Consider the following 13,153-nt stretch of genomic DNA (forward strand, 5'->3'; position numbering starts at 1 on the left):
GATTATCTGAAAAATTTTAAGTTAGAGAAATTAAACAGGTACGCTAAAGCATAGCAGAAACAGAAAAGTGCAGTGTAACAGACATGAGATATCATCATATTTGAGATCTTTTTAGAATACAAACTACGGCATTAACTTTGTCCATAAAGGCAAGTATTTATATGGAAATGCGGCAAGTGCGTTTATATGGAAAAATTCATCCCGCCTAGCCGGGTAACTCGCTTACACAAACCGAGTTCCCGGCAAGACGAGTTACTCGGATGTGTCATATAAACGATTCACCGGGAAATGCATTCATGTTATATAAGGGCCGAGTTACCCGGCTCGGCGAGTAACTTGCTCAGCCGGGTAACTCGGCTTCATATAAACAGGCCCTTTGAAGGCTTAAGTTTGCAATGTATGTACACTGCATATCTTAAAGTATATGTCTCATGAAAGAAGTATTATTGGAAGAACATTATGGTCAAAGAAAAATTGGTTTGTCAAACCGACTCACTCTTTCTATTTGGAAGGGCTACAGGAAAAGCAACCGAGTTTTACTCTGCAAATTTATTTGCAAAATTATCATGTAAATATAACAAATGCGTTTATTGCTTTTAAGTGAAATAACCAAAATCTATATACAACAAGAATGGGTAGTACTAAAATCTTTATACAACAAGTGTTCAAAGGTTTGTGCTATAAAACATAGCAAAATTACAAAAGCAGGTATTACGCATTTGGGAAAGTTTTGAAATACAGTTATTTTCTACATAACCTTAATTGGTTAACATTTAAACAAATGGCGAAGAATTGCCATTAGATTAAAGGTTCTTTTCTATACGTTCAACAGGGATTAGTGGGTGGAACTATAGAAATAAAACGATTAAAAGAACGCGTTCTTTCCCAAAGTTAGTATTGAAAAAATTTGTCTTCTAGCTATCGATACTATCCATATATAGCATCAAATTGCACAGTTTTCAGCTATTCTGTTTTACATAAACATAATTCAATTTTTCGCATCAATGATCTGCTTTGAAAGTATTTGAAATATCCAATATGTTTACTTCCGTGGTATTTGACAAACGTCTATCTTAGCAATAGCTGTAATATGATAACTCTAGTTCGAATTCTACGTTTTTAAGCGGGTGGATGATGACAAAAATCAGTAAGTTTTTGTACACGCTATTTGTCGGAGTTGTTTTGCTCCTTTCTATAAAAGGTAGGTGATTTGAAAGTTAAATGTTTATGTCGTCGCTACACACAATTTATCATTGCTCAGCTATTTTATGTAACCAGTTGTTGTTTTATCTTATATGTTATGAAAATTTGTCGACAGTAGTTTTGCAGTCTTGTGTGTCATTTGAAAAAATGCCAGTTTTTTAAGTTCCCACTTATTTTTAAAGTTAAACGACATGATGTATAAATAAAAATATTATAAAAGTGGCCTTTAGTTTGTGTTGATTTTCTCACAATGGCAGGAAGAATTGTAACAATAAAGCTGTAATAGCGTAAATGTATTTTTTAATTTGATACTTGAAGTTCTATAAAGACTGGTTGTCATATGATTTTATCAGCAAAAGATTAACCAGGCATTCGAGGAAGCCGATAAATCTCCTTTTTGCAAATGTTTAGACTTGACTCATCAAATTTTATTCGTCATCTTCAATTTTTATCGACTTAATTTCAGCTTGAAGCGTGTCTGAAATATAATATTTTGTTTATTTCCTCAAATGCTGATTAATGGTGCTAAATTGCTTTGGCAAATTCATTAGCAAATATGCGGAAATAGAAAACATGGTTTTTATGGGTAGCAACGCGCGCATGCGTGGCTAACCACTATGTTATACTGCAAAAAGTAGAACGGCCGATGGAACGAACGATTTCCAAGTCATTGACCTCTATGACTGAACTGGATTTAGCATAAACTATATAATTTTCTAAATTTGTTTCGTTTACGCTAGAATAGTGCAGTAATGTCCCTTGTTTATACTGACAATGGTGAAGCCCGAATAGTTGAAAATTTAAAACAATTGCTAGCCATCGCAAACATGAAGTGCATTTTGTTTCATTGAATAATCCGTGAGCTTGAAGCAACGTACTTGCATTCGGTCTAGTTATGTGCATGTACACTCTGTGACTCTTGTGACTGGTCACGGTGCTTTCATATTTTTAGTGAATAAAACGTAAAGAAAAAAGCAAATAAATGTGTTTTACGAGTCTTAAATACACTAACTAATCTTAAAGTTGTAGTTTCACATGAAGTAAATGAATTTAAAGTGCGACGCATTGTTTATCAATTGCTTGGTTCACTCTTGTCACTGTTTATGTGCTTTTGTGTTAAATTAAAGACAAAAAGCTATTTCTTCTTTTTTTGTTTTGATACATAATAACAAATAATATCTGACATTCTCTATGAGGATTTAGAACATACCAAAATTACTATGAACATTAACTCAAAATACATGTTAAACCGAGTCAAACTATGAGCAGGAAATACAATTAAATACGAAATGTTTGCTCTGGTCACTTTCAATGTTCTAAAAATTTGCTTGTTAAAAGCGAATTGTCAACATTATTTGTAATTAGTACAGAGTATTTTTAATAATGCTATGGGAAAAGACAAAAGAGCTCGGCTCTCTGGTCAAAAATTAACGAACATAACTAGTCATACAAAAGACCGCAGAGGTCATGGGTTCGAATCCCGTTGAGTCACCTGAATTTTTCAGGTTGATGAGACAATTGCTTAAATTGTCCCACAAAGTGCGAAGATCATATCTACATTTAATTTAATGAACATAACAAGTGTCGCATTAATGCAAATAAATACATGTCATATCGTGATTGTTGATTTATCGGTTGGGGGGAACGTATCACAGGTCATAGACACATATCATAGACGCGCAAGAAAATTATTTTTGTAAAACAAACTTTTAACGATTTACTATTTATATCAAAAGCATGGTTTTCAGTAACATTTTGAACCGATATATTTATAATTTCGTGTGAAGTCACATTTATTGCAACTTTACGATGTAAGCACGTAAGCTATGTCGCGTGCAATGTAATATATGCATGAATGTTCTACACATGTGCCAATGAATGTTCTAATAATCGCAGTTATCTTATGGTCCGTTTTAGTGACAAAAAGTAGGAAATGTTAAATGCCTAAGCCGTGAAATTATCTTTGCTCAGCTATTTCATGTTATTTGATGTATGAGCATAACTCAGTTTTCTAGAAAGTCAAATTATAAATAATTGGTCGATGTCTAGATTTCCCATGCTTGTTGCTTGAACAAAATTTGTAAAAACTAGATTAAGCAGTTTGTGTTGATTTTCTCCCGATTGCGCAAACAGCACATTGATTATGAGAAATTTAAAAATATTGTAAAAAATCTTAAAGGTATAAAATTGTATGAATGTTTTTGATATTTTATTTGAAGTTTTATAATGACATGTATAATCTGACGTGATTTGTCGTTACATTTCAGCAAGATTAACCTTACTTAATTACTGTTAATTACTGAAGATATTTTTTATTTATATAGACATATTTTGACTTAATTTTTTATATTATCTTTCATTTCTTATTCACACAGAAGCCCGATACCTAGAATATTCACTAATATAACATAATATTATTGCTTTCGGATTTATTCATCGTCAAATAAACGGAAGTAGCCTAAAAAACACTGATTTTGACAAAAATGAGAATGTATCGTTTCCGGAAAACTCGAGGAGGCTCCATACAGTTCACCCGAGTTTTGGGTGTTTCAGATAGCCTTCACTTACAACAATATTTTCATCAAACTCACTCAATTTTGGAAATATGAACTACGCAGGAATATTCAAAAATCCCAGTAAAGTCTAAAGATGCTTGAATAGGATAGCTGTTTGCGTTGTTATGGCAACCATGTCTCTTTTCTTCATTTTCTTTTACCCTTTATCGTTTAGTTTTTAAAGAATCGACCATATCTTTTTTCGGTTTTGTGAAATTTTCTGATTTTTTGCGTGGCGATTGTTATTCATTCATAAAGCATTTTGTTTAAGCATAATGCAGAAGGAATTCTGTAAATAATCTTTTGAGATATTTCAAAAATTCGGCTGTATGATAACTTATTTGTAGATTTTGTTCTATTTTGTGTATGTTATATTTTTTGTTGTGATAAGCATCAACACGAACTTTTAACAAAATTTACCGAAGGAAAAAAAAACTTCAACAAAGTCAGCACAGCCAGGCGTTTGTTTAAAAAAGTCCATTCGACATGAGCACAATATGCGCATGCGAATTGTCACCAGTCTACTGCTAAGTAACTGTAGGGAGCCTCCTTAAAAAAAAATTCTAGGCTTACTTGCACCGAACAAACCCGTTTTCACATACTGCATAATTGTTTAATTTTTTGTTCAAAAGAAAGTCGGCTACTTCTGTTTCACTTATAGAATTTTTAATTCCGGAAAATCCTATTTTTAACTAATTATTTTTTATTTCTTCCTTAATTATCAAATACTTTCTTGAAATACCAGGATATCAAATCCAGGATAATCAAAATCGTCAACAATTGCACGTTTTCCTGACTTCAAGACTCTTTGACTTTTTAAGTTATGAGTTGTGGAGAAATAAAACTTAACTTTCACTTGTAGTTAATACAATATTATGATCATGGTTCTTTCATAGCACTATACAATACATTTAAACTGTTTCTGTAACTTTCTTTTTAATATCAACGAGTTGATATGTCGCCAAAATTTTCCTAAATTAAGTTAAAGGTGACAATTAATTCAACGAGTTTACAAATCTTTGCGAATATTAGTTTATTGAAGATTTAATTTAATGGTAATGTAATTTTGCATTTCATTTGCAAAGTGCCATAATCGCAACAATGTTTGATATGTGTTTTGATATACGTACCCCCATGTTCTTCTATAGAAATAAAAACGTGTATAATTGAACAAACTAACACATCAATAAAAAGGTCGCTGTGCAAGTTGCTTCAAATTTCTCGACGAAAGTTTCAAATTTGCAAGCCATCTAAACAGTAATTTTCAAATTAAATTGGGCAGAGATATAAATTAATCATAAACGGCTGCAACGACAAACATAAGCATACTTGTCATTAAACTCTGCACTTCTAGAAAAATTAGCTCAATACCCTTGCGTGTTGTAGTTAATGAAACACATTACAGAAAAGTGATATTCTGATAGTGACGTAAAAAACAAGTCATAAGTTTGATCCTGTTATGCAAATTTCTCTGTGTTTACTAACTGCAAAAGCAATTAGGTTGGAAAAATAGACAATAATAATGATATAAAACTAACATAACAGGATCAAAAACATGCAGACTGGTTAGATGCTACTATCAACATTCCATAATTTGTCATGTACGTTGCACGATATATTCGTAAGTTTTATTTTCGAATCAAATGTTAATAAAACCTAACCCTTTGTAACAATCCCAAAGTGTCAATCACGTGAAATGCACGCGATCCACAACAACAAAACAAAAAAAACAAATGTTCATAACACGCCCGACGTTGATCATTTTGATCAATTTATTTCCACGAGTTTTTACTATTTGACTGTCGCAATAGGTCTCCAATCAAGGCTACAGTTCTTCGTTGTCGGGTTTTCATAGAGTTTTCGTCTTTAGATTCAATTCCACTAGTGGTTTCGGGAACCACGGTATTTGTTGAAGGCATATTCTACTCAAGTGGTATCAGTTGTTGTATTGGACGACGTAGTTCTGACGATCGAGCCTTTTTAGTACTTGCAACACGGACTTTGCTGCTCGAACAACACCATCCTTACTTACTATGAGCTCGGTAACTCTTGCCAATTTCCACAAAATTCAAGGGAAAAGACCATTTTTTAACACAACAACATCACCGACAGCTAAATTCTCCTTCTGTGCTCGATGAAGTAAGCGTGAAGTCTTTATGACACTTAAAAGATATTCCGTTCTCTAACGATTAATAAATTACGTTTCAACGATCTAACAGACGTTTCTGATATTTCGCATTTCTGGTTAGAGTTCGATTCGTACTGATTATTTCAAATTGTCGATCACTAGCTGTAAGAGTAAGTTGCCGTCCGTAAATTAATTGAGATGGAGTCAGAGAGTAAGAAATTCCTTCTTCGTCATCATAGATATATGTAAGTGGACGATTGTTAATAGTAGCCTCGATTTCTACCAAAATGGTTGTAAGCGCTTTAAAATCCATTGAGGATCGATCGAGAGTTTTCTTCAAACATATCTTTGTACTCTGTATCATTCGTTTGTAAAATCCTCCTTACCAAGGTGCCTTTTCAATGATAAATTCCCAATTGAAAAGCTTGGAAGCCAGTTCGCGTTGTATGTCAGTTGATCTCAGTATATAAGCAACTTCCCTTGAGGCACTTTTGAAGGTCTTCGCATTGTCTGATATTAGTCTAGATGGCAAACCTCTTCGTGAGACAAACCTTCGGAAAGCTTGCAGAAACGATAACACAGACAAACAACACACACGTTTAAAATGAACCGTTAAAGTGGAGGCACAAGTGAACAAACAGATAAATATCTTATCCAATCCTTGATTGTTAGAAGCGTATAAGGGGCCTGCAAAGTCAATACCGGTGTTTGAAAAGGGAGGCTCTTCGCTTACTCGACGCGAAGGCAAACACGCTTCCTTCGCTGTTGGGAAAGCTTTACTTTCGAATTTCTTGCATGTGGCACATCTACGTATAACGCACTCTTAAACACGTAAGATCCAGTATTTTCCTCTAACGAATTCAGAGTTTCTCTAACTCCGTGGTGTACTATATTGCGACAGTCGCGTATAATTAATTTCGAAAATGTATGCTTATTGGGCAACAAAATAGCCTTTTTTGCACTATCAGGTATTGTACAGTGGTCAATTCGACCTTCACACCGAATAATCTGATCATCATCGAGAAAAAAACCAAGTTGCTGAACTCGTACATTTTTACGACCGGCTCGAATACATTGTAACTCGTCAGAAAACGCGGCTGACTGAATATACTTCGGATCCATAATCTCTGAGCTTCGAGTAGCTCATTAGCATTCAACTCAGACGTAGCAGAGCATAGTTGCTTTCTTGATTTCTTGATAAACCTTAAAATTTATGGTGTGACGCGAAGTAATTTGTTCTTCGTACCATATATGTCTTGGTCAAGAATCTTCTCCAAGTGGATGCATTTACGGTCAGGAAACGATGTTAACGTCAAGGAATGTGCTATTGGAAGAGGATTTTGTATTATCTCTGTGTAGCAACGGTTCTCATCCAATTTTGTAAGTTGAAGATCTTCGGGCCATTTGTCTTCAGTATCTTGGAGAAACTACGGACCATTCCACCAGATTCCAGATTGCACAAGTTCACTTCCCGAACACCCACGAGAAGGCAAGTCGACAGAATTTATTACCCCAGGGCAGTGTCTCCATTTATAACTACTAGTTAACTTTCTGATTTCGTTTACGCGGTTTTGTAAATACGATTTTCACAGTTTATGATTTTGAAACTAACACAATGTGGTAAATGAATCCGTCCATAGAAAAATATCAGTGATACATTATATTGAATTCAACGCTTTCAGAATCGAATCGACTAATCTTGCTAAGGTAGTTGCGCCTAATAATTCAAGTCATGGTATGATCTGTCATTTGATAGGAGCGATTCTTGTTTTGGCTGCTATTAAATTCACTTCAATTTCACCGTTTTTATGTTCCGTTCGTAGATATACAACTGCTACAAATCCATGTATCTGATGAATCAGAGATGAATCGTATCCACCATGGAAGTAACAACGCGGTACTCGTATATCACTTAAAGCTCTTAAGTTGTGAACGAGAGAATTCCAACGTGATAAGGCCTTGCCAGACAGATCTTCATCCCAAATACTGCCAGAAGAGCAGAGGGTTTAAAACAACATCTTCATAGTGATAGTAAAGGGTGCAAGAAGGCCAATAGGATCGAATGTCTTCGCAGATAGCTTTAAAACTGACCTCTTAGTTGCAGGAAGTGATTTTGCATAATGCACCATCTCTTCAAGATCATAGCAAAGCTCGTCGCTGCTCTCATCCCAGCTGATTCCTAAAATTTTGATACGGTTCTCTTAAGATGTGGACTTAGGATGTGGCTCTGTATGAGGCGAAGGAGTTTTTAATAACTTGTCTTCCACCATCGTACTTGGTTTATGTTCAACATATGATGACCCCTTTTCATTTCCCACCTTAACAAACGGTCGACCTTCATCATTCGCGATAACAATTTGGACATGTTGCGAGTTTGAATGCCATTTTCGAAGCTTGAATCCTCCCTCGCTCATTAAAATTCGAGATTTATGATGGATGTATAGAGCTTCGTTCTCATTAGAAGCTCCACCAGCGAAATCGTGAACATATAACGACTCGATTAATAAGGAGACTATTTCTGGATCGACATTTTTTTATTTCGAAACGTGGTGACGAATAACAGTAGATAATATGGCAGGACAGGTTTAGACCAAATGGTAGGCGTCAGAACTTGTATTCGTTTAGCATCGGGTGTATTCCTTTGTCAATATCGTCAAACAAAGAAACTTCAACATCTTTCTGTCTTTGTGAGCAATTTGTATTTGATGAAAAGCCTTTTCAATGTCGGCAACAAGCCCAATGGAGAAGTCTCCAAAGTTTATCGTAGTGTCAAATAAACGTGGAACCAAATTTGGTCCCTTCTCGAGGAAGTCATTGAGTGACTGGTATTCCTTAGTAGTTCTTGCCGAACCATCAAAAACCACGCGAAGTTTTGTAGTTTCTTTATCTTCTTGAAGTACGCCCTGATGGGGTTGGAAATAACCGGTTTCATGTGCAACAGTAACTGGGTCAATAATTACTCTTTTCACTTGATCATTGATAATTGTATCGTATTCTTGCAATAAGGGTTTATCTTTATCAAGACGAGATTTCAACTGGTTTTAAACACATACCCTAACAGTCTCATTTTTGGAATACATTCCCCCTTCCAAGGTAAGTTTACTTCATATCTCCCTTCATCCTCCAAATATTGTATATACTTCCGAAACTCCTGATCCTGTGATTCGCTGGATTCTTTGAATCCAATTGATTCGATCTCCCAAAACCGTTTCAAGCATTCATTTAATTTGGGTTCTCTTTTGTCAAACGGAACTTCTTTTGAAAAGCAGTAACCTTCGATGATTAAATTAACGTTTGACAATTTCGAATTAGTTTCACTATCATTCGTCTGCCCAGTGATAGTCCATCCAAATTCACTATTAATAGCAACTGGACCACCTTCACTTCTTATAATATTGCCTGTCATGATATCGAAATAATAATCTGCTCCAATTAAACTGTCGATATTGTTGTCTGTCTGTCGTCCAGAGAGGATATTGGTATCGGAAAGCTGCAACTCCATCAGATGAGGATAATGATTGAGATCAATTGTCGTTGTTAATGGAGAGCAAATATTTGGGAAGCAAAGAGCTGTTATGATTCCATTTCCATTCTTTCCTTTTAGGGACAAATGAACCAAGTCGCATTTTTGCTTTGTAAAATGTCGGTTGCCAAAGGTATTTAAGTTAACAACTTCTCTTCTGATGGGAACTAGTCCAAGCCAATTTTTTAATGAATTCGTAACGTAAGTGCGCTGACTACCACTGTCTAAAAGCACGCGACCACGTATCGCAATGGAAGCATTCCCGACGTTGGCGTATGTAAAAGCTGTTTGCAGAAGAACTTGATTACGCGTTTTTGCCGTATTCGTCGTTAAGTAATTATCTCCATCAATCATAGTAGCTGTGCGAACGTTGTTTCCTTCCTTGGTTTCTGGTGGGTTGTTTCCAATGGGGGAAAGTTTGGGATTATTTGCATCCTTTTGTTGAGGAGGCGTAAAACTTGACTTAATCACTTCACAAATCGATTGATAATAAGCCCCATGACAACGTTTACAATTCTTCTTTGACTGGAGTTCACTTAGTATTTTTAGTTTCACTTCGAGTTGTTGTGCGATGATTTCGCTACGTTCTACAAGATCATCATGTGGTGATTGTGATAACAATTCAACTGACTCTTTCTCGAGTTTTGTACACACTCTGCGATATCCTCTTCTTCTTACACGAAGCCTTTCCAGCTTTTCCTTCTCTTCAGTCGACATTTTCGTAAGAAACGAAATATGGGCGACTTTATTTCGTTAAAACCGCCCCACGTTGGGCGCCATGTGATGCACGTCGCACGATTTTTTCGTAAGTTTTATTTTCGAATCAAATGTTAATAACAACCCAACCTCTTTGTAACAATCCCTATAGTATCAATCACGTGAAATCCACGCGATCCACAACAACAAAACAAAAACAAACCAAATGTTCATCACACAATTCACTACAAGGTGCTTTAATTTTTATACAATGTAACTAACTTACAAAAACTTTGTTTTTCAAACCAAAAAGAATAAACGTTGCTTCAACAAGTCACGTTTATTGAAAAAATAATTGAGAATTAATTCCACCCCTAGCATTATATGAACACTTTTGATTAATTATAAGCTTATAAACTTTTCTCTGAATCGTATTATAGGTGTTCAGTATCAATAACTATTTTTAAAGAACTATTATTTTCGATATTATATTAAATATCAAATTGCGAACTATTTTTATCATTTATCAATGTTCTTTTTTTCAGAAACAAATGGATTTTTCATTAAACATGTTCTATCAGGAAAGTGTATCTATGATACTGGGGTAGAGTATTCAAGATATCCTAGAAACAACAACCCAATTCACCTTACTTATTATCTGAACCTTACTAAGAACTGTTTTGACTCAACAGCTCAGTTTAAATTTCATCAATCTGGCTCCATATTAAAACCGAATAGAGAAGGTTGTCTTGTGGGAGAAAGAGACTTCAAAAAGTTGTTTTTGATATACGAAAAGAAAGGTGACATTGCTGCTGCATGCAATGACGCAAACGCTTTAAACCAAACTTTTCAAGGTGGAATATTTACTTCCAATATGTACTTTAATGATTGCGCAGTACCTCCAGGATATATTAAAAGTCAAGTCTACATGGGAATAGCCAAATGTAATGGTGAAGAAGATCAGCGATTTCATTTTGGTAAGTAAGAGTTTTTGTCCAATGAGTGCAAAAAATTAAACTCTTATTGAAAACCACCACAAATCCTAATCTATTTAGGGATGGTGTCTACATGCTAGGTCATCGTCATCTGAAACTTTATCTTCATCAGATTCAAATTTGCGTTTACAGGATTTTACAGATAAACGCATACCGATTGTATTTTTTTTGTTTTTTTGTATAGGTTCAGTGACATGTTCTGGACAAAAGATAGCGAACACTAATTGCTCTAATAATCAATATATGGTAGTAAAAAAGGCTGAATATCGTGGGTTGAGTAAAGGAAGCTCTTGTGGCTCAAGTTATAACTACAGTTGTAGTGTTGATGTAACATGTGACCTTAAAAATTACTGTGATGGTGGAAGAAAATGTGATATATCTGTTGATGATAATCATTTTCCTTCGAATATTTGTCCTGATTTGAACAAGTATCTTTACTTTGAATATCAATGTAACGACACAAGTACGCCACACAGAGAAATTTGTAACTGTAAGTATATTATATAGGCAGATTTTATTTGGCTCGCAAAATTGACCTTAATATAGAATTAATTTCATGGTTAATATTGTTTATATCATCACACACAAAACAAAGAAACTTTTTGAGTTTCTGTTTGGTGTATTTACAAGGAGTAATGTATTATTTAAGCTTGAAACATAATACGATCCTCAGGACAATTTTAAGTGTTAGGTCATTCTTCTATTAAATATTAGAGTTCTTCCAATGGAAATTTCCATTAATTTTCATATGTCCTACAAATAATAAAATGTTGATTCATACAGTTATCTCTTCTTGAACTGTCTTCGTATTTCTTTTTGAAAATAATTATGCCAGTTTAGGTTTGCTAAACAATTTAATTTACAATTTCATTTGCATTTATGTCGTCATGAATCCATTCAGCAAAATGTTTATATACTTATTTACAATTGTATAATTATGTGACGGCGCAAAACGCAATTTTCGCCTGTAAGTTAAAGATGTTCATGTTTTCATTGTATGATTATTAATAATAGGACACGTTTATCTAGATTTGGGTAAGACGCTATGCAGTAGAACTATACGATATTATTGATCAATATGAACTTCCTCATATTTTATTTTATCCTCTTGAGTAAGACTGTAGACATGTTAGTAATATCAATAATTCACGTGACAGGTCTCAGTAGTCTAAAGAATAACACACACACTCCATGCATCTTAAAAAATTTATTCTGGTTTTTATTTCTTAAAAAACAAAGACACATAACTCTGCTTTAATAAACTTTATGATCAGTCCAATTTAAAATTATTTTTATTTATGTAGTTGAGAACGTACATTTGTCTCAGTCAATTTTGCCAAACAAAGGTGTCGTGGATGTTATTACAAAGTTTAGAAACTTCACCATCTGTAACAATGGTCTTTTGGCTGAAGTAAAAACCACTGTCTGTAATCGATTTGGTTATCCTAGTGCACTATATATAGATAGCTGGACGTCAACACCAACATCAGTTAATCATTTTTTTACACCTGGAAATGTCGCGTGTGGTGCTCAAGTTAATGATTTATTCCAATGTTCAATAACTCAAAACAAAAGTTGTTCTCAATACTTGTATGTGACATGTAAGCATTCTCATTACTTCTAATTAGCATAATATTATGTTGTAGAACATACATCTTCAGCGTTAGCAAAATTTGGAGCTAAAGAATCATGTTGTCTAAACTAACTATCACCATGACTTTTATTATCACCATAACTTATCTCTAACAAAATGGGTAACCTCTATCGTCATGACTCACCTCTATCATCATGACTTAAATCTATCATCATGACTTACCTCTATCATCATGACTTATCTCTATCATCATGACTTACTTCTATCTTCATGGCATACCTCTATCATCATGACTTACCTCTATTATCATGACTTATCTCTATTATCATGACTTATCTCTATCATCATGACTTATCTCTATCATCATGACTTATCTCTATCATCATGACTTACCTCTATCATCATGACTTACCTCTATTATCATGACTTATCTCTATTATCATGACTTATCTCTATCAT

The 13,153-nt window shown here is 34.4% G+C and overlaps 1 protein-coding gene across 1 annotated transcript; it reads left to right on the top strand.

Annotated features, from left to right (window-relative positions):
• The first annotated feature begins 1,051 nt into the window (after positions 1 to 1,051).
• On the top strand, positions 1,052 to 12,805 carry LOC124450794. The gene is made up of 4 exons (XM_047001444.1): positions 1,052 to 1,201; positions 10,651 to 11,082; positions 11,285 to 11,590; positions 12,405 to 12,805. The coding sequence occupies exons 1-4, from the start codon at positions 1,132 to 1,134 to the stop codon at positions 12,722 to 12,724; spliced, it is 1,128 nt and encodes a 375-aa protein (XP_046857400.1). The 5' UTR covers positions 1,052 to 1,131; the 3' UTR covers positions 12,725 to 12,805.
• Positions 12,806 to 13,153: the final 348 nt, after the last annotated feature.

This window comes from Xenia sp. Carnegie-2017, unplaced genomic scaffold (assembly GCF_021976095.1).
Source record: "Xenia sp. Carnegie-2017 unplaced genomic scaffold, XeniaSp_v1 HiC_scaffold_24, whole genome shotgun sequence".
Taxonomy (NCBI): Eukaryota; Metazoa; Cnidaria; class Anthozoa; order Malacalcyonacea; family Xeniidae; genus Xenia; species Xenia sp. Carnegie-2017.